The sequence below is a fragment of the Sturnira hondurensis genome, unplaced genomic scaffold (genome assembly GCF_014824575.4).
Source record: "Sturnira hondurensis isolate 20B ecotype Veracruz unplaced genomic scaffold, ASM1482457v3 Scaffold0015878, whole genome shotgun sequence".
Classification (NCBI taxonomy): domain Eukaryota; kingdom Metazoa; phylum Chordata; class Mammalia; order Chiroptera; family Phyllostomidae; genus Sturnira; species Sturnira hondurensis.
In genome coordinates, this window is record NW_028088509.1 from 126420 (window position 1) to 147257 (window position 20838).

General features: G+C 35.9%; 1 protein-coding gene across 1 annotated transcript; it reads left to right on the forward strand.

Moving 5' to 3' along the window:
• The first annotated feature begins 317 nt into the window (after positions 1 to 317).
• On the forward strand, positions 318 to 1262 carry LOC119000623 (olfactory receptor 5L1-like). Its single transcript, XM_037065706.1, has one exon. It carries the CDS (start codon positions 318 to 320, stop codon positions 1260 to 1262), a length of 945 nt encoding a protein of 314 aa, XP_036921601.1.
• The last annotated feature ends 19576 nt before the right edge of the window (positions 1263 to 20838 follow it).

Sequence of the window (20838 nt, forward strand, 5' to 3'; positions counted from 1 at the left end):
GTTGATCTATTGTGGCTTTAAAAACTATCAATGGATCTCTTTGAAATTCCATGAAAACATCTAATTTAATTCATCAACTTGATGTATTGTGGTAAGTAATTGTTGGGAATTATACACATTTCTGCTGACACTTTAAATTTGGTCAGTGGGATCTGGTGCCACATGGAGAATTTAGAATAATTTGACAATTATATTTCAAGAACATCAAGTTTGACATCAGTGTGATTTCCTAGAGTTAATATAATTGTGAATTTTCTCTCTTATTCCCATTTCAGAAGACACACAAAACTTATCCTTTGGCTTTCTAAACCAGACATATGGTGGAAACTGGGGAGGGGAATTGCACCACCATGATGGAGTTCATTCTCCTGGGATTATCAGATGTTCCTGAACTGAGAGTGCTTCTCTCCCTGCTGTTCCTCCTGATCTATGGCGTCACAGTTTTGGGTAACCTGGGCATGATTGCACTGATTCAGGTCAGCACTCGACTTCACACTCCCATGTACTTTTTCCTCAGTCACCTGTCCTTGGTGGATTATTGCTATTCCACAAATATTGTGCCAAAGATGCTGGTTAATATTATAAATGAAGACAAAGCCATCTCCTTCCAGGGATGCATGGTGCAGTTTTATTTATTTGGTGCCTTTGGAATCATTGAGGTCTTCCTGCTGGCAGTGATGGCCTATGACCGCTTTGTGGCCATTTGTAGCCCACTGTTGTACATGGTAACGATGTCCAAAAAAATTCAAATGGTGCTGGTTTCTAGCTGCTACCTCTGTGGGACTGTGTTTTCTCTGATCTACTTGTGTTTAGTTCTTCTGATCACATCCTATAGATCAAATGTGATTAACCACTTCTTTTGTGATCTGCCCCCTCTCTTATCTCTTGCTTGCTCTGATGTCACTGTCAATGAACTGTTTCTGTACATTGTGACCACATTCATTGAGATCGTCACCATTGTGATTATCCTCACCTCCTACTTGTTCATTCTCATCACCATCCTGAGGATGCGCTCTGCAGAGGGAAGGCGCAAAGCCTTTTCCACCTGTGCCTCCCACCTCACAGCCATTGTTGTCTTCCATGGGACTGTCCTTTTCGCTTATTGCCGGCCCAATTCTGACAACAGCGTGGATACTGACAAGGTGGCTGCAGTGTTCTACACTGTAGTGATTCCCATGCTGAACCCCCTGATCTACAGTCTAAGGAACAAAGATGTGAAAGAAGCTCTGAAAGGAGTGGTAAGCTCCAAAATATTTTTCTAAAGAATATTTTAGTTCTGGCTGGCATAGCTCAGTGGATAGAGTGTGTGCTTGCCAACCAGAGGATCTTGGTTTGATTTCCAGTTAGGGCACATGCCTGGGCAACATGGGTTGTAGGCCATTTCCCAGCAGGGAACACACAAGAGGCAACCATACATTGATATTTTTCTCCTCTCCTTCCCTTCCCCTTCAAATATAAATAAATAAAATCTTTAAAAAAATATTTTAAAGTGGAGGCTGGTGGAGAACTGATTTGGTGGCCTGCAGTGTTGGAGTAGAAAGAACAACCAAGGAGTAGATCATGAGTGACTTGTTTGCTTTAGTGATCTTTACACTTACTTTTGATTACCTATCCATCAGCATAAATATGTTATTAATTTATATGACAGCTTGATGAAGAGCATATATCAATTCTTTTCATCAGGCAGTCTTTATAAAATAATTGAGCAGATTTGTTGTAAGTATTGAGAGCTAATTGTGTTTTGGGGCTGGTGTGTTGTTTTAAATCAACTGTCAATATTAGTGATAATTTAAACAAATAACAAATCAAGATTATTGTGCATATTAGGGAGGATTTATTTTTCTCCAATAGTAGTAATATTTATTCACAGCTGCCCTCATAAGCACAATTATATAATTTTAAATATTTGCAACATTATATTTATCTTTTAAAAATTCTCTCATTAATGTCATTTGAATTACTTATATTTTCTTCCTGTGAGTTATACTCCTTGTATGAGGACAAAATTCCAAATTGTTCAGATTTATTGGTTAGAGAGATTGTATTTATTTTCTCAAAGTAAAATAAAAACTGTACAGTAATCTTTTACTGGCTCATGAAATAATTTAGTACAGTTGTATAATTTTAAACTTACAACTTTAAATTAAAATAAAATTTTTAAATATTTGAATCTGTAATGTAACCAAAATGTTCTGTACACATACAAATAAGCTACCTTTCCTTGTATATTGCTACCAACTTAATTTTTAATTTACCTGAAACAAGTGAAAAATTAGAAAAATGCTATATTGCTCTCAATGGGAATCCATGAGCAATTTGTGTTTAAAATGTAAGTCTTTATGTTTTCTCTCTGTCTTGGTATAAGATGATTACATTTTTGTGAATTTGGAGATGTAAATCTTAATTTTATTCTGAAGAATTGAAAATGTATTGTTTAAGTGCTCTGACGGGTGTATTAAAGTCAGTAAGTGATAAAATGAAGGTGATAAATTTAGATTTTGACCACAGAAGCCCTATACTTTTCAATAAATACTGATGCATCATTTCATGTTATTTCATTCTGTCACTTCATATTTCCTTTTTTGTAATTGTTGTTCAAGTACATTTTTCTGCCTTTTACTCCTTTAGATTTGAAGTTGTCTTTTGCACCCCTCACATCTGCTATGCAGACATTGGTTTATATTAGTGTTACCTATTTTCTGTTACTCATATGACTCTTCAATGAATTAGTTTTTGGAATCTATAAATTTGACAGAATTTTAATTGACTACTAAAATAATTCATCATCAATTTAACTTGAGTATTATTCTCAGTGTATATCACAGCTATTATGTCCATCATAATTATTTTGAAATTCATAGACCATAACATTACTATTATTTCTTTGTTCTACATACCTTGTTCCATTGCTCATCTCAGAGAAAATGTTTTCAGTTTCCATCATGGAAAATGATGTTAAACCATACCATTGTCATATATGATCTTTATTATGCTGAGGTACATTTCATTTTTTTATCATAGGTATAGGACAGTGGTAGAATGAGCTGGCTGTAGAAACATTTAGAAATAATTTCAACTAAAAGCTCTTCTTTCTTATATAGCTTGAGTTATAACAGTATGACTAGTATTTACTGTGCTCCCCTATTATCAGATAGTATATTTGAGGATATGTTTGGTAGTAAACTACTTTATAGGAACATTAAATCGCAAATTTTCATGAGCCCTCTTCATCAATGTTCATTTTGGCAGTTTGATAAATAAAACTGCCTTTCCTATTTTGTTAAAGACATATTTGATAACTTATTTATTTTAAAACGGGATTCTTATGTTGTCTGCTGTTTCTAGAGTAATTTACTATCTCAGCTTCAGAGAAGGTTAAAAAAGTCTTTAGTATTACTCATTAAGTGACAACTCACAAAACATATTTCAATTACACCTAGTGGTGTCTTGTTTAAACCAATGTAATCAGACTTTTGGCTAAAGCATAAGAGATGGCTAAGGAGAAAGTGATTGCTTCTGATATCACAACACAAAAAGGTAGAATCTCTACAAACTTAAAATTTTTCTGGAACCCATCAGATAGCAGAGGCCACTGGGTAACCAAATGACCTAAGCATAGGGTTCCAAGTAATGGAATTCCAATGCTGGGGAAGGGGATAGAATCTGCAGGGAGGTCTATATCTAAAGAGAAGCTCTAAAGCTTAGGACGGATTACATATTGAGATCTCTAACAAACCAAGTCCTACCATAAAATAAGATGACTATAGATGAATCTGAAGTTTGTGAATCTCAGAAGTAATCATACGGTCAACAAAACTGGAGCCTATCTTCAAGTACTATAGTTAAAGCTAAGCAAAAGTTATAAATCATGTTCAGGCTAAATGCCATTTACTTGAATTTCTATTGATCTCCAAATAATATGCATTTTAAAAAAGATGTATATGTACCACCAATAAGTGGGAGAAAATGACTGGTGGCAGGAATACCAAGATATTAATAGGCACAGATTTAGATAACAACTTGGATTGTAGAGTTATCAGATATGCTATCTCAAATGACATTAGTTCTCTGAGTGTTAGTGGAAAATGTATCAACATGTGTGAATACATGTGACATTTCAACAGAGTCTTGGCAACTAATTCTGAAAAAATATATTTGCTAGAAATAATAATGAAAAACAGAGATAAATCATGTCCTTATGGGCAGAGCAGTAGCCTCAACATACTCAAGGAAAGCATCAATGAATGTACAAACAGACTACTAGAAAGTACTCAAAATGACACACAGGGAAAAATGAAATGTTTAATCTATATGCCAGTATCAAGTAGTCAACATCACTATATTTGAAACTCTAAGAATAAAAAGGAAAAGGTTAGGGCACAGGAAATATGGGTAGAGAAAATGGCTAACAATTTTCTAAAATTAGCAAAAGACACTAAACCACAAGTCCAAGAGTCTCAGATAACACAAAATGGAAGGAACACACGAGGACACAAAAACAAAAAAAGTGAAAAAGTAAGTACTGAATGTCTTCACAGTGAATAATGTAGTTGCGGAGTGCTCTCAGTTCCATTGTGGGATGGTGAGCATGTCCATGGCCTCTGCACACTACATGCAAGAATGTTATGTCGATCGGAAATAACCCACAATTAATTGCCAAGCATCCCTTGTATATATGTGTGTGGTGGGGTGGGTATAATAGCACCTCCACTTTTGAACACCTCATCTGAAGAAAAACGATAAACATTAGAACAGACTTCTTGCCTAAAACTGAAAGTGAGAAAAAAGAAGATTGAAAAATAAAAGTGTTCATGAGGAAAAAAATAACATAACTCCCACCACAGAACAGTATATATAATAAAATAGGTTTCTAAAAATAAGTGACAAACTATTTTAAACTAGAAAAAACTAACACAATTTATTTTCAGCATACATATAGTAAAATTACTATTAAAATATATTATGCAGGGAGAGGGATAAGCCTATGAGACATAAATTGAAATTCACACACACACACACAAGAAAACACTGTTAGTTGCATGTTAAATGTACATTTGAAATGTATTTTTCTTATTTTCAATTGTTTTAAAAGTATTCCTGCAAGCTATGGGGAGGTGGAATAATGTAAAGTACTGAAAAAATAAAAACAATGGCAGAAGTTGACATTTATAGACTCTGTAAAAGCATAATGNATGTCTGGTTTAGAAAGCCAAAGGGTAAGTATTGTGTGTCTTCTGAAATGGGAATAAGAGAAAAAATACACAATTATATTAACAAAAAAACATCACATTGTTGTCAAACACAATGTTTTGTTATACAATTGTCAAATAATTCTAAATTCTCAGTGTGGAAGCCAATCCCCTGACCAAATTTAAAGTATCAGTAGAAATATGTGTAATTCTCAACTGTCACCTATCATAATACACTGAGTTGATGAATTAAATTAGATGTTTTGATGGAGTTTCAAAGAGATCCAATGATAGTTTTTACCACAACAGATCAACTGCTGCTCCATGAAAAATGTAACAAATCTTGTTCAAGTCAGACAACAACCACCATGATTCTATGTACGTTAATTTTTTTAGGTCTGTCTATCATTAGCATAAAGTTTCAGCAGGTGAGGTTATGTGCAGTTCTTTTGTTGGGGAGTGTGACAAATCTCTGAGAACAGTGGACCTGAGTTCTCTATAAATTTAGACTTATTTAGAAAAAAAATTAAAAGATTTAAAATATATACTGAAATCCATGATCATTTTTACTTATCAAGTTAACAAAGTGACTTAATTAATTATAGTAATAGTGATCAATATCAACAGTGACTCAGAAAGGTATAACTATGGTATAAATTTTTCTGCAAAGCTATTAGAAAACATATATTCAAAGTCTTAACCCTGACAATAATAAAAGCTATCTGATATGTTTATGAGAGATTTTATATTTGTAAGTGGTAATAAGATAAGAGATGTTTAATTACATTTACAAATTGTGAAAAAATATATTCAATGCTACATTACAGCATTATTTATAATATTCACAGTGGGAAAGATTAATTATCATAAATAGAGCAATATTAAACTATGGTATATCTTATCTAAAACAGAAAGTTTTCATGTTATTTCAATAACTTTGAATTTATCATTGAAATATGATAGCTTCATATTCAATTACACAGAGATGGTTATTTTTTTAAATACCTAGTACAGTTGCAATATACGTGTAGATTTAAATAAAATGTTTATGTTGAAATATGAATATATGTGGTAAAATATCATATGTTATCACTTTGATTTGGCTACCATCCTAGAAGATCAGTCAATCCCCCACACTGAGAAAGAGGTAAGTGAAAACTTTACCAAGTTCCCTCTAGTAGTGGGTTGGAGGAAGTGCTTACACTGAATATCCTATAAGTCTGATGCACAATGACACTCAGACCTGTCCTTGAACAAAAGTCATATGGAGGATGACACAGTTTATTCTCTGCTTCCTAGAGGAATGCACCCCTGGTGCTATTCACATATTATATAATGAAAATTGAGTGAAGAGATACTGGACTGAACACAGAACTTGGTATTTTCTCTATAACATGAACTAATTTTAAAGTGAAAACAAATCTCCATGCTAACATCCTGGTTTTCTCATTACTTTACCACCAAAAAGTACAAATGTTTTACCCACCTCAAAGTTAAATAGAAAAATCAAGTTGGACACACTCCTTCCTAATGTTCTAGGCTGATAATAAGAAACTAGTTTATGGTAAACCCAAAACAAATCTAAAAGGACTCACCTCTTCCACAGAGCAGAGATAGTCTATACATGCTAACTCCCCATGACCAACTCAGGGACCTAGGAATTCAACCCTCAGAATTAGGGTGACAATTAGGGTGCTCCTTAATGGGCACAAAATCCAGGTTGCATGACAGAAGTTGATGTGGAGAACACATCAACGTTTGGTGTTCAAGAGGAAACTGTTCTAATTTCACCATTAACCGTCTCTCAGTAGAAAGACAAAACCATTTAAAACAGTAAGTGCACAGGAATATGGTATGTTAAATCATTCTCTAATTAGAATCCAGATGAGTTAGCTATATCTCTAAAATAATTGTTTTTCTGAGAAATATACCCACTTTAATTTTCAAGTAACCAGAGTCTACCGTTTGCTAACTAACCTGAGTGACAGGCATTGCCTCCTGGGTGCTGAAGACACTAGGCTGTAGTTAGACTTATACTGTAATCTTAACCCCCGGGAAAAAGGTCCCTTAAGTTCCTAATCAATTGTTAATCTTTAATGCTGTAGCAACAAGTTAAATTTCAACTAACACTACATGAGGCATAGGGCACATAATTAATCTCTATGGAATAGCATCAAGAATTGTTTAAATGCCCTAATGTTTGAAACGATTGTCTAAAATCAACATGTCTTCATCCAGATTTCATGATGCTAAATGAAATTCCACCCTAGTTTCATACATGTGGGCCACAGATCACATTGCCATGATAAAACAACATGAATGTTTCTTATTATTTTCCCTTTTCTTATACATTACGGAATCCCCTAAATCCTAGCAAGAACAGTGAAGAAGCCTCACCAGAATCCCATCAAATACTAGGAAGGAGAAAAACTACTGGTCAGAAAACTATAATTAGCTCACACTTCTTGGGCCTTTGTTATGTATTAGAACCTATTTTGAATATATATTTCACGGTCTGTATTACAAGGGAGGTGATGGTGTTACAAACACTGAGTTGTAACTTGTACAAAGCCAAAATCAATAGCAGGAAAAGGCCACATGATGCTCTGTGGTTTTCCCCACCCTTGTGACTGCATGGGGCAGAGAACAGACAGGCCCAGTACTGAGGCCGAATTTTCCTTAAACATGCCCAGTGACAGAAGGCATTGAGTGGGGCCCCTTCAGTGATCTGTTCCGCATGTGCTCTTCTTCTGGTTAATGTCAGTGTAGGCCACAGTGTTCAATTAGCCTATGTGTATCACTGAGTATACACATAAACTTCAGAAGGTGTATATGATCATGAATAAATAATTTCAAGTAAATCAATTTTTATACTCTAAAATACCACATAGTCTATGGTCATACCACCCTGAGCAGCCTGATCTTTTCTGATAGAATATCATTTAATATCTTCCTAAACTAGATGTGTCAGAGACAGCACCCAAGGCTGAGGAAACATTCTCCACTCCCACATCATCTTTCACAGCTAAAAAAAAGAAGAAAAATTTCACCAGCCCATATTTTATGTGTTACCTCCATGAGTAGAAACCTGTGGGCCAACATAGGAATATCTTGAAATACTGGTGTTATGAAGGTTGTCTTTAATTTTTATGTTCTTTTCCTTTTTCAATTGAGGCACGTTAAAATCATTCTTCATTGGTGAAATATTTATGCAAATATTTTGCCTGTTTGACTTCCTATGCTCTAATTTAACTTCTTCAATACTATGGGTATCAACCTTTCATCAGATATACAACTTGTGCCTGTGCTCTTAAATTTTTGTCTATGATTCACCTTGAGTCAGTGTTTATATATGGCGTGAGGTGTAGATTTCAGCTCTTGTTTTTGCATATGAACAGTCAATTATTCTTCACCATTTATTGAAAAGATTGTCCTTTCTGAATGAGTAGTCTTGGTAGCTTTGTCAAAAATTAATGTTAATTTTTTAATCATCAGTGTTATTACATTGATATAAAGTGTCTGCCTTACACCAGAACAAACATCATGTTTTATAATTTTGGTATCAACTACTGTTCTACTGTTGTTAAATTTATCTCTAAGTGTTTTTTGCATTGTTATAAATTATATTGTTTTCTTAACTTCACATTCAGGTATTATTTGCTACTATATAACAATAAAATTGTTTTTCTGTTTTGGTTGTGTATCTTGTGACTGTGATGAACTCAACTATTACTTCCACTGGTTTGCGTGAGTGTGGAATGATTAGGCTTTTCTACTTAAAAGATTATGTCATCTATGAATAAAATTAGTTTTATTAGGAATCCAGGTGACAGACTCACTTACTGATCTATCATTTATCTATCTATCTACCTATCTATTATCGATCTATCATCTATAATTAGTACTGAGAATGGACATCCTGCATTGTTTTGTGATTTGGAAAAAAAACCCTCATTCTGCAATCATTGAGTGTGATGCCAGGAGCAGGTTTGGTAGGTTGAAGTCATTTTCTCTGTTTCCTTTTATTGCAAATTTTTAGCTTGAATGGGAGTTTGATGGAGTCAGATTTTTCTTCCATATCTACTGAGGTAGCCATTCGCTTCTTGTGTTCTGTTCTATATGTGATGTGTTACATGAACTGTTTTTAATCTGTTAAAACATCCTTTCTTTCCTGGGATAGATATCATGAGTTATGATTTATTATTCTTTTATATGTATCCTTGGATTTATTTTGCTAATATTTTGCTGAGAGTTTATCTGCAGCTGTGAAGGATTTTGTATTGTGTTGTCTTTCCTTCTATTTCCTTATTGACTTTGGTATCAGGGTTAATACTTGCTAAATAAAATGAGCTGGAAAGTGGTCTCCTCCCCTATTTTTGACACAAATTAATCAATAATTTATACTCTTTATATTACATGTAGTGAAAATAACCAGTGAAGCTATCTGCATCTGGATGTTGATAGCAGAGGGAAATACTTTAGTTACAAACCAAATTTATTTCCTTTTTATGTGTCTATGCAGATTTTCTATTTCTTCCTTTGTCAGATCTAGGTGATTTTCTCTTTTTAGGAATTTGTTCTTACCATCTAAGTTGACTAATTTCTTGACACGAGTTTTTTTTCCTATTCTCTACTTGAAATTTTTATTTAATTTAATTGTTATTCAAGAACAGTTTTCTGTCTTTTACTCCCATCCCAGCCCACCCCGCAGGTTCTCCCCACCTCCCTCCCATTTCCACCCCACTTAGTTGTTGTCCATGTGTCTTTTATACTAGTTCCTGTAAATCCTTCCCCTTTTTCCCCTGTAAATTCCCTCCCCTCTCCCCTCTGGTTGCTGTCAGCCTGTTCTCTATTTCAGTGTCTTTGGTTACATGTTGCTTGCTTGTTTGTTTTGTTGTTTAGCTTCCTGTTAAAGGTGAGATCATATGGTATTTGTCCTTCAACCTCTGGCTTATTTCACTCAGCATAATGCTTTCCAGTTCCATCCATGATGTTGCAAAAGGTAGGAGCTCCTTCTTTCTTTTTTGCTGCATAGGATGTTATTGTGTAAATGTACCACAGTTTTTTGATCCATTCACTTACTGATGGGCATCTAGGTTGCTTCCAGCTCTTGGCTATTGTAAATTGTGCTGCTATGAACATTGGGGTGCATATGTTTTTTTGGATTGGTGTTTTAGGGTTCTTAGGATACAATCCCAGCAGTGGAATTGCTGGGTCAAAAGGCAGGCCTAATTTTAGTTTTCTGAGAAAATTCCATACTGTTTTTCATAATGGTGGTACCAGACTACAATCCCATCAACAGTGGACTAGAGTCCCCTTTTCCCAACAACCTCTGCAACATTGGTTTTTATTGCTTTGTTTATGATAGCTATTCTGACCGGTGTAAAGTGTTATCTCATTGTGGTTCTAATTTCAATCGTTCTGATAGCTAGTGATATTGAGCAACTTTTCATGTGTCTCTGGAACTTCTGTATGTCCTCCTTGGAGAAATGTCTGTTCAAGTCCTTTGCACACTTTTTAATTGGGTTGCTTATCTTCCTAGAGTGGAGTTGTGTAAGTTCTTTGTATATTTTGGAGGTTAACCCCTTGTCTGAGGTACCATTGGCAAATATGTTTTCCTATATAGCTTGTTCTCTTTTTATTTTAACACTGTTTTCTTTAGCTGTGCAAAAGCTTTTAATTTTGATGAGATCCCATTTGTTTATTCTTTCCTTTGTGTCCCTTGCTCTAGGGGACATATCAGTAAAAATGTTGCGGCGTGAAATATCTGATATTTTCCTGCCAATGTTCTCCTATAGGACTTTAATGGTTTCATGGCTTATATTTAAGTCTTTTATCCACCTTGAATGTATTTTGGTGTATGATATAAGTTGGTGCTCAAGTTTCATTTTTTTTTTTTTTGCATGTAGCTGTCCAGTTCTCCCAACACCATTTGTTGGAAAGGCTATCTTTACCCCATTTTATGTTACTGCCCCCTTTGTTGAATATTAATTGACTGTAGAGAGTTGGGTTTATTTCTGGGTTCTCTATTCTGTTCCATTAGTCTATGTGCCTGTTTTTATGCCAGTACCAGGCTGTTTGGATTACAGTGGCCTTGTAATACAGTTTGATATCAGGTATTGTGATCCCTCCTACTTTGTTCTTCTTTCTCAAAATTGCAGCTGCTATTTGGGGTCATTTATGGTTCAATATAAATTTTTGAAGTGTTCGTTCTATGTCTGTGAAGTATGTCATTGGTACTTTAATAGGTACTGTATTGAATCTGTAAATTGCTTTGGGCAGTATTGGACATTTTGATGATGTTAATTCTTCCAATCCATGAACATGGTATATGTTTCCATTTGTTTGTGTCTCCTTTGATTACTTTCTTCGGTGTTGTGTAGTTTTCTGCATACAGGTCTTTTACCTCCTTGGTTAGGTTTATTCCTGGGTATTTATTTTTGTTTTTGCTATGAAAAAAATAAAGAATCCCAAATGGGATTCTTTTCTGGATATCTGCTTCTGCTGTTTCATTGTTGGTATATAAAAATGCCTTTGATTTCTGGATATTAACTTTGTTTCCTGCTGTTTTGCCAAATTCATTTATTAAGTTGAGCAGTTTGGGGGTAGAGTCTATAGGATTTTCCATGTACACTATCATGTCATCCTTATACAGTGACAGTTTTGTTTCTTCCTTTCCAACTTAGATGCCTTTTATTTCCTTTTATTGTCTGATCACTGTGGCTAAAACTTCCAATACTGTATTGAATAGAGGTAGTAAAAGTGGACAACCTTGTCTTGTTCCTGATCTTAGTGGAAAAGCTTTCAGTTTTTGCTCATTGAGTATGATGTTGGCTGTAGGTCTCTCACATATGGCCATTATTTTACTGAGGAATGCTCTCTCTATTCCCACCTTATCAAAAGCTTTTTCTGCATCTATTGATATGATCATGTGGTTTTTGCCTTTGCTTCTGTTTATGTGATGTATTACATTTACTGATTTGGGAATATTGGATCATCCTTGCATCCCTGGAATGAATCCCACTTGGTCGTGGTGTGTGATCTTTTTAATCTACTGTTGGATGCAATTTGCCAATATTTTGTGGAGGATTTTAGCATCTATGTACACCAGCGATATTGACTTGAAGTTTTCTTTCTTTGTTATATCTTCATCTGGTTTGGGGATTAGGGTGATGATGGCTTCATAAAAAGAGTTTGTCAGTCTTCCATCATTTTGGATTTTTTGGAATAGTCTGTGAAGAATAGGGGTTAGCTCTTCTTTAAATGCCTTGTAGAATTCTCCTGTGAAACCATCTGGGCCAGGGCTTTTGTGTGATGGGAGTTTTTTTAAATTACTTCTTCAATTTCATCTGCTGTTATTGCCCTGTCCAGGTTTTCTGCTTATTTTTCTTTGAGTTTTGGAAGATTATATTTTTCTAGAAATTTGTCCATTTCACCTAGGTTTTCAAATTTCTTGGCATACAGCTCTGCATAGTAATTCCTTACATTCCCTTGTATTTCTGTGGTGTCAGTTGTAATCTCTCCTCTTTCATATCTGATTGTGTTTATTTGGGTCCTCTCTTTTCTTTTCTTGATGAGCCTACTTAAAGCCTTGCCTATTTTGTTTATCTTTTTGAAAAAACCAGCTCCTGGATTCATTGATCCTTTAGAATTGTGCTTTTAGTCTCTATGTCACTTAATTCTACTCTGATGTTGGTTATTTCCTTCCTTCTTCTTGCTCTGGGTTGTCTTTGTCATTGTTCCTTGAGTTCTTGTAGGCATAGGGTTAGGTTGTTTGTTTGAAATGTTTCTATTTTCTTTAGGTAAGTCTGTGTTGCTATGAACTTCTCTCTTGGGACTGCTTTCTCTGTGTCCCATAAGTTTTGGGTTGTTGTGAGTTCATTTTCATTTGTTTCCATAAACCTTCTGATTTCTTCCCTAATTTTATTCTTGACCCATTCGTTCTTTAATAGCTTGCCATTCAATTTCCATGATTTTGAGTGTTTTGGGTCTCTTCCCTTGGGGTTGGTTTCAAGTTTCAGTCCCTTGTAATCTCAGAAAATGCTTGTTATGATTACAATTTTCTTAAATTTGTTGAGGCTTGTTTTGTGTCTTATCATGTGTTCTATTTTTGAAAATCTTCCATGTGCATTTGAAAAGAATGTGTATTTAGCTTCTTTGGGATGCAGGGCTCTATATACATCAGTTAAGTCCATTTCATCTAGGATGTTGTTCAATGCCACAACATCTTTGTTTATATTTTGTTTGGAAGACCTGTCCATTTTTGACAGTGGGTTGTTAAAATTCCCAACTATAATTGTGTTGCTGTCAATATCTTTCTTGTATTCTTTTAAAATTTTCTTTTATATATTTGGGTGCTCCTATGTTGGGCGCATATATATTTACTATGTTTATATCCTCTTGGTGGATTCTTCCCTTGAGTATTATGAAGTGACTCTCTGGGTCTCTTTATGGATCTTTTTTTAAAAGAATATTTTGTCTGATATGAGTATTGCTACCTTGGCTTTTTTTTTCCTGTCTGTTTGCTTGGAAAATTTGTTTCTGGCCCTTCACTTTTAGTCTGTGTAGGTCTTTTGTCCTGAGGTGGGTCTCTTGTAGGCAGTATATGTGTGGGTCATGCTTTTTTATCTATTCAGCTATTCTATGTCTTTTAATTGGAGCATTTAATCCATTTACATTTAAAGTTGTTATTGATACATACTTTTTCATTGCCATTTTTGTACCTGTGTTCCTCTCTGTCTCTCTCTTTTCCTTCCTTTCCTTAAAGCAGTTCTTTTAGTATTTCTTGTAGAGCTGGTTTGGTGGAGGTGTATTCTTTTAGACTTCTTTTGTCTTGGAAGCTCTTTATTTGGCCTTCTATCTTGATTGAGAGCCTTGCTGGGTAAAGTAGCCTTGGTCGTAGGCCTCTGGTTCTCATTACTTGAAATATTTCTTGCCATTCTCTTCTTGGTTGGAGTGTTTCCATTGAGAAGTCAGTAGCTAACCTTATTGGGGCTCCCTTGTATGTTACTTCCCTTTTCTCCCTTGCTGCCTTTAAGATTCTCTCTTTGTCTTGTAATTTTGCCATTTTAATGATGATGTGTCTTGAAGTGGGCCTCTTGGGGTTCCTCTTGATTGGAACTCTCTGTGATTCCTTGATTTGTGTGACTTTTTCTCTCATCAAATTAAGAAAGTTTTCCATTATTACTCTTTGAAATAGGTTTTCTATCCCTTGCTCTTCTTCTTCTCCTTCCGGTATCCCTACTGTTTGGATATTATTATGTTTCATATTGTCTTGCATTTATTTTAATCCCTCTTCATTCTTTCAGAACTTCTTTTCCTTTCTTGCTGTTTCTGGGAGTTTTTTTCCACTTTGTCCTCCAACTTGCTGATCTGATCTCCTTCATTGATCCTGCTTTTGATTCCTTCCACTGTGTTCTTCAGTTCAGAAATTTTATTCTTCATTTCCTCTTGGCCTTTGCTGATAATTTCTATTTCCTTTTTCATGTTGCTATAGTTTGCAGTGAGATCATTGTAATTCCCCTCTAGTTTCTGGTAGCTCATTTTGAGCTTTTTGAACTTCCTGATAACCAGTGCTTTGAATTCCATATCTGATAGTTGACTTGCCTCTATTTCATCTTGCATTCTTTCTGAGGCTCCCTCCTTTCCTTTCATTGGGGGATTGTTTCTTTGTCATCCCATTGTTTGTGAGACTCTTTTTGTTAGCCTCAGCTTCTTAAATTGATTTGTTCTGGTTTCCTGGGTTTATGGTATGAACTTCTGTGGTATAATACCTGTGAGATTCAATGGTGTAGTCTCCTTGATCTCCCCAGCTCACTGGTCCAGGCTGTCCTTTACATTGACTGTGAGTTTGTCTTTGGGTTTTGGTTGTTTGGGGGTCTTTCTTTTGTGGGTCCTTCCCACCAGCTGGTGAACTGATGGTTCCTCTGTCCACTACCCATTTTAATTTGTTGTGTTAGTGAGGGAGATTGTGTTGAAGCTAGTTCTTCTGCATGTACAGGGTTTTGAGGATTCTCTTTTGCTCTTGTTCAGTTGTCTCCCCTGGGTAGTTTCTCCACTGTTTAGTTGTATTTCCAGATGGTCTTGGATTGAGGTTTGTGTGGTTTCCACTCTCTCCTTCACTTTCTTTTGTTGTTATCTGTTGGTGGTTCCTTTGGTATTGGGTTTCCTCTTCCAGTGGGTATCCTTGTGTTCACTGCTTCCACCTGCTCTTTATTTTTTTTTTTTTTTTTGATCTGTGTGAGGGGAAGGCAAAATGTTTATGACAGCAGGACAGTATTCTATGATATTTACAGTAGCAGCTGGTAGAGAAGAGATAGGAGATTCCCTGGCTATGTACAGTGATAACCATTATCTTCAACCCAACTAACCACTTTTTAGAAAGGATGGAAAGAATATAAGGCTCTTGTTGGGGAGGGAAGGATTGTGAGTTGGATCTAGAAAGCAGTGAGGTTGAGGGAGGTTAGATTCTGAGGTAAGGTGAGAATAAAGGATGGTAAATAGGTGTAGTGTGAGAGAGAATAGAGTTAACCACTACAGTATTATAGTTCAGGCAACAATGAAGTGGGCTAAGATCTGGAAGGGGGGGGTTGTTGTGTAGTATCTACAATAGTATGTAACAGCTATTATTTACAACAATATTAGAGCAACAATCATATGACAGAATCTATGAGATACCAAGGTTAGGGAGTGTTGGACCTTCAATAGTGTGCTAATGGAGCAAGGGGAAGTAAAGGACAGTAAATTAGCAATAAACTATGAATGAGGGGACAGGGGAAACCTGTCAAGAGATACCATATATCCAGCCAAGGCAAAGAAGAGTATACAGAAAGAGGAGGAATACAAAAACACTATTAAAATAAAACATGTAAGAATAATGAAAAATAAGGATAAAGATTATACAAATATGCAGTAACTTGTAGTTTTTCTGATATAGCAAAGTGAAATTTGTCTCTCTGTCTCTACTGTTGGGATGCCCCCTCTTTGGGTCCAACTCTGGTCTTTCACTGTTCTGAGTTTTTTGTCTCACTTGTGGGGCGGGGGGAAGGCAGCAGAAGGGTGGGAAAAGTTATAAGTTTGGAAATAAAGGAAGAAGGAATAGAACAAGAAAGAAGGAAATACAGGGTAAAAGTATTGAGAGATAAAACAATAGTAAAGTTAAAAAATAAAAGATTATTTAAAAAATAAAACCTTCTTGTTGGTTTCCAGCAGCCAAACCGGTTTTTCTGGTTTTATTGGCTGTGGCAGTCTGAGGGGTGATTGGTGTGGCCTTTCTCCCTTCTTGGTGTACTCAGCTACTCTCCCAAGATCTGAACCAGTGCCTCTCTCCAGCACCCTACTGAGAGCAGTCTTTCCCAGGGAGTCCTCTTTAGAGCAGTCTTTCCCTGGAAGTCACCATAGTGGGCTTGGGTGTGGGCACCCGCTCCGGGCCAGGCTTTCCTGGTCCATCAGGCTTGGGCTCAAACCTTTCTCAGTGCTACAGGGGAATGCAAGGGTGACTCTTAATTCTCCCAAGCTGCCAACCACAGACCCCATGGGTGATCAAACCCCCCTTGTTTGCTTCCTTGTGCCCATTCTTCTCTCTGACACTTTAAGCAAACAGATCTCTCCTGGCATTTTTCATAATGCGCCTGGCTGAGTAGGGTGGGAGCTGATTACCCAGCTCTCTCCCAAGGACCTTGCTGCCAGCCCTCAGCTCCCGACGAATCTGGGGCAGACCCAGCCCGGGCTCTAGCGTGGCCTGGCAGAGGCGCCATCCTCAGCCTGCAGCCTCTGTGCTGTTCCCTTGGACCTTATTGACCTGCAGCCTTCTCCTCACCAACTGGTCTTTCGGTGTCCCCTACAATTTCTAGAGTCCTATTTTCCTATATGCTGGTTCACTGTTGGCTATTTGCTGTGTTCCTCTGCAGATCGGCCAAGTTCTTCTTCCATGCGTGGGGGGAAGCGGAATCCTTTGTCCTACTCCTCCACCATCTTCTCTTCTCTCTTCACACAAATTTTTATAATATTTATTATAGTCATTTTAACTCTTACAAGGTCATTTTTCCTTCTGATGATATTAATTTATATCTTGTCTTATTTTCTCTTTCAAATTCTAGATAAATTTTTTGTCCACTTTATTAATCTTTTCCAAATTAAATTCTTTGATTTTCTTCTTTTTATTGTTGTTCAGCCTGTTGTTACAGTCATCCCATCTTCTTGCCAATTGCTCTCTCCTGCTGAATCCCCCCAACACTTCCACAGTAAATACCTCCACATTGTCCACGCCCATGAGTCCTCTATATGTGTCTGTTGGCTTGCCTCTTCCCCTTATTTCCCCTGTTATTTCTCTCCACCTACCCCTCTGGTCACTAGCAGTTTGTTCTTTATTTTCAAGTCTCTGGTTTTATTTTGTTCATTTGTTCGTTTTGATGATTAAGTTCCACTTATAAGTTTTCTATATTGTTTTTTTACCTTTGTATTGTTGGATTATACTCTAGTTTTTATTATGTGCTTTCATTTATTTGGGTTTTTGTTTATTTGCTTGTTTTTGGTTCACCTTTTTTCCTAGTCTTTAAATATAAAATCTAAGGTACTAGTTTTTTGTTAGGATCTTTGTTTTTAAAATTTTTACACTTTTATTGATTGAAAGTTACTTTAATTTTCAGAGCACAACATAAATTTGTATGATTTTGTTATTTTGTTCTTTAGATTCCTCTTCTAGGTGAGATCATTGGTATTTGTCTTTCACTGCCTGGCTTATTTCACTTAGCATAGAAGTCTCCAGTTCCATCCATGCTGTCTCAGAAGTTAGGAGTTCCTTCTTTCTTTCTGTTGGGCAATATTCCATTGTGGAAAAGTACCACAGTTTTTTTTTATCCACTCATTTACTGAGGAGCACTTAGGCTGATGTAAATGGCACTGCTATGAACATAGAGGTACATAAGTTGTTTTGAATTCAGGATTCAGGATTCCTAGGGCATATTACCAATAGTAGAATCACTGGAACAAAAGACAGTTCTATTTTTAGGTTTTTTAAAAAAATTACACACTGTTTTCCACAGTGGATGCACCAGTCTGCATTCCCACCAACAGTGTCTTAGGGTTCCCTTTCCCCTGCACCCTCCCCAGCATTATTGTTTGTTGATTTATTAAAGATGGCCATTCTGACAGGTGTCAGGTTGTATCTCATTGTGCTTTTAATATGCGTCTCTCATATAGCTAGTGATGTTGAGTATTTTTTCATATGCCCATGGGACATTTGTATGTCTTCTTTGGAGAAGTGTCTATTCAGATACCTTTTTTAATTGGCTTGTTTGTCCTTCTGGTGTTGAGTTTTATTCATTGTTTATATATTTTTTAGATAAAACCCTTCTCCAATATCTCATTGGCAAATATGTTCTCCCATACAGCTGGTTCCTTTGTCATTTTATTGATGTTTTCTTAGTCATGCAGAATCCTTTCAGTTTGATGGAATCCCATTTATTTTTTTTTACTTTACTTCCCTTGCCCTGGGATATATATTGGCAAAATTATTGCTACGTGGTATATCTGAAACTTTCCTGCCTATGTTATCCTCTAGGAAATGTAGCTTTTTGGTGTCATGTCTTATATTTAAGTCCTTTATCCATTTATAGTTTATTATGGTGTATGGTGTGTAAGTTCGTGGTCTAGTCTCATTTTTTGCATGTACCAGTCCAGATCTGCCAACACCATTTATTGAAATGGTGACAGAAATAAACAAGGTTAGGGCAGACTTAAATGACATAGAGACTGAAAGAGCTATCCAAACGATCAGCAAATCCAGGAGCTTTTCTTTGAAAAGAAAAACAAAATTGACAAACCTTTAACCAGACTCATCAAGGAAAAAAGAGCAAGAACCTAAATAAGTAAAACCAGAAATGAAAGAAGAGATTACAACCATACCACAGAAATACAAAGGATTGTAAAAAATAACTATGAACATTTATATGCCAAGAAATTTGACAGCCTGGGAAAAAGGTTCAAATTTCTAGGAACATATAGTCTTCTAAAACTGAATCAAGAAGAAGAAGAAACAACAACAAGCAGACCAATAACAACAAGTAAGATTGAAGCAGTGATCAGAAAAACTGGCACACAAAAACCCTGGACCTGATAGCTTCACAAGTGAATTTTACCAAACGTTTCAAGAAGAAATAAATCCTACCCTTCCCAAATTATTCCAAAAAATTCAAGAAGAGGAAAGGCTCCCAAACTTTTTTATGAAGTCAATATCATCCTAATTTCAAAACCCCGTAAAGACACAACAAACATAGAAAACTACAAGCCAAGAGCTCTGATGAACATAGATGCTAACATCCTCAACAAAATAGTGACAAGGCAGTTATAGAAATACATTGAAAAGATCATACACCATGATTAAGTGGAATTCATCCCAGGGATGCAGGGGAGATACAATATTTGAAAATGAGTAAAGGTAATACACCACATAAACAAAATGAAGGAAAAAATCACATGATCATTTCAATGTATGCTGAAAAAGCATTTTAAAAATTCCAGCATTCATTCATGATGCAAACGCTCAGCCAAGTGGGAAAAGAGGGAGCATACCTCAACATAATAAAAGCCAAATGGAAGAAACCTACAGACAACCTTATAGTCAACAGGCAAAAACTAAAAGCTTTCTCCTTAAGATCAGGAACAAGACAGGATGTCTGCTCTCTAAGGGACTAGTTTTAGGAAATTGCTTTCCTTTTAAAGCTCTAAATTTCCCTCTTATAAAATGTTATATGTTGTGTTTTGATTTGCACTCAGTTCAAAATATTTTATAATGTCTCTTGTGCTTTTTAAAATGTTCTAATTGTCACATGAAGACTTTTAAAAATTATTATTGATTTTTAGAGAAAAAGGGAGAGGGGGTGAGAGAGAAAGAGATAGAAACATTAATGTGAGAAACATCAATCTGTTGTCTGCCATAGAGGTCCCAAACTTCAAATTCATCTACAGTCATCTTATTTTATGGTGGGACTTGGTTTGCCAGAGATTTCAATATTTAATCTATCCTAAGCTTTAGAGCATCTCTTTCCATATAACCTCTCTGCAGATTCTGTCCCCTTCCCCAGCAATGGAATTCCATTACCTGGAACCTCAGAATGGCTATCATAAAAAAGCAATAAACAACAAATGTTGGAGAAGGTTTGGGGAAAAGGGGTCTCTGGTCCACTGTTGGTGGGATTGCAGACTGGTACAATAATTATGGAAAACAGTATGGAATTTTCTCAGAAAACTAAAATTAGACCTGCCTTTTGACCCAGCAATTCCACTGCTGGGATTGTATCCTAAGAACCCTAAAACACCAATCCCAAAGAACACATGCACCCCAAAGATCATAGCAGCACAATTTACAATAGCCAAGAGTTGGAAGCAACCTAGGTGCCCACCAGTAAATGAATGGATCAAAAAACTCTGGTACATATCCACAATGGAATTCTATGCCACAGAAAGAAAGTAGGAATTTGTTATCATAATCTAAGTTGACTAATTTCTTGGCATAAGTTGTTTATAATATTTATTACAGTCACTATAATTTTTTAAAGTTCAACCTCTCTCCAGATTATGTTAATTTATATCTTGTCTCATTTTCTCATTCTAATTCTAGGTAAATTGTTGTCCATTTTATTGATTGTTT

What these genes read in the sequence shown, in the direction of transcription:
- LOC119000623 (XM_037065706.1), top strand. Translation starts at nt 318, where the DNA reads ATGGTGGAAACTGGGGAGGGGAATTGCACCACCATGATGGAGTTCATT.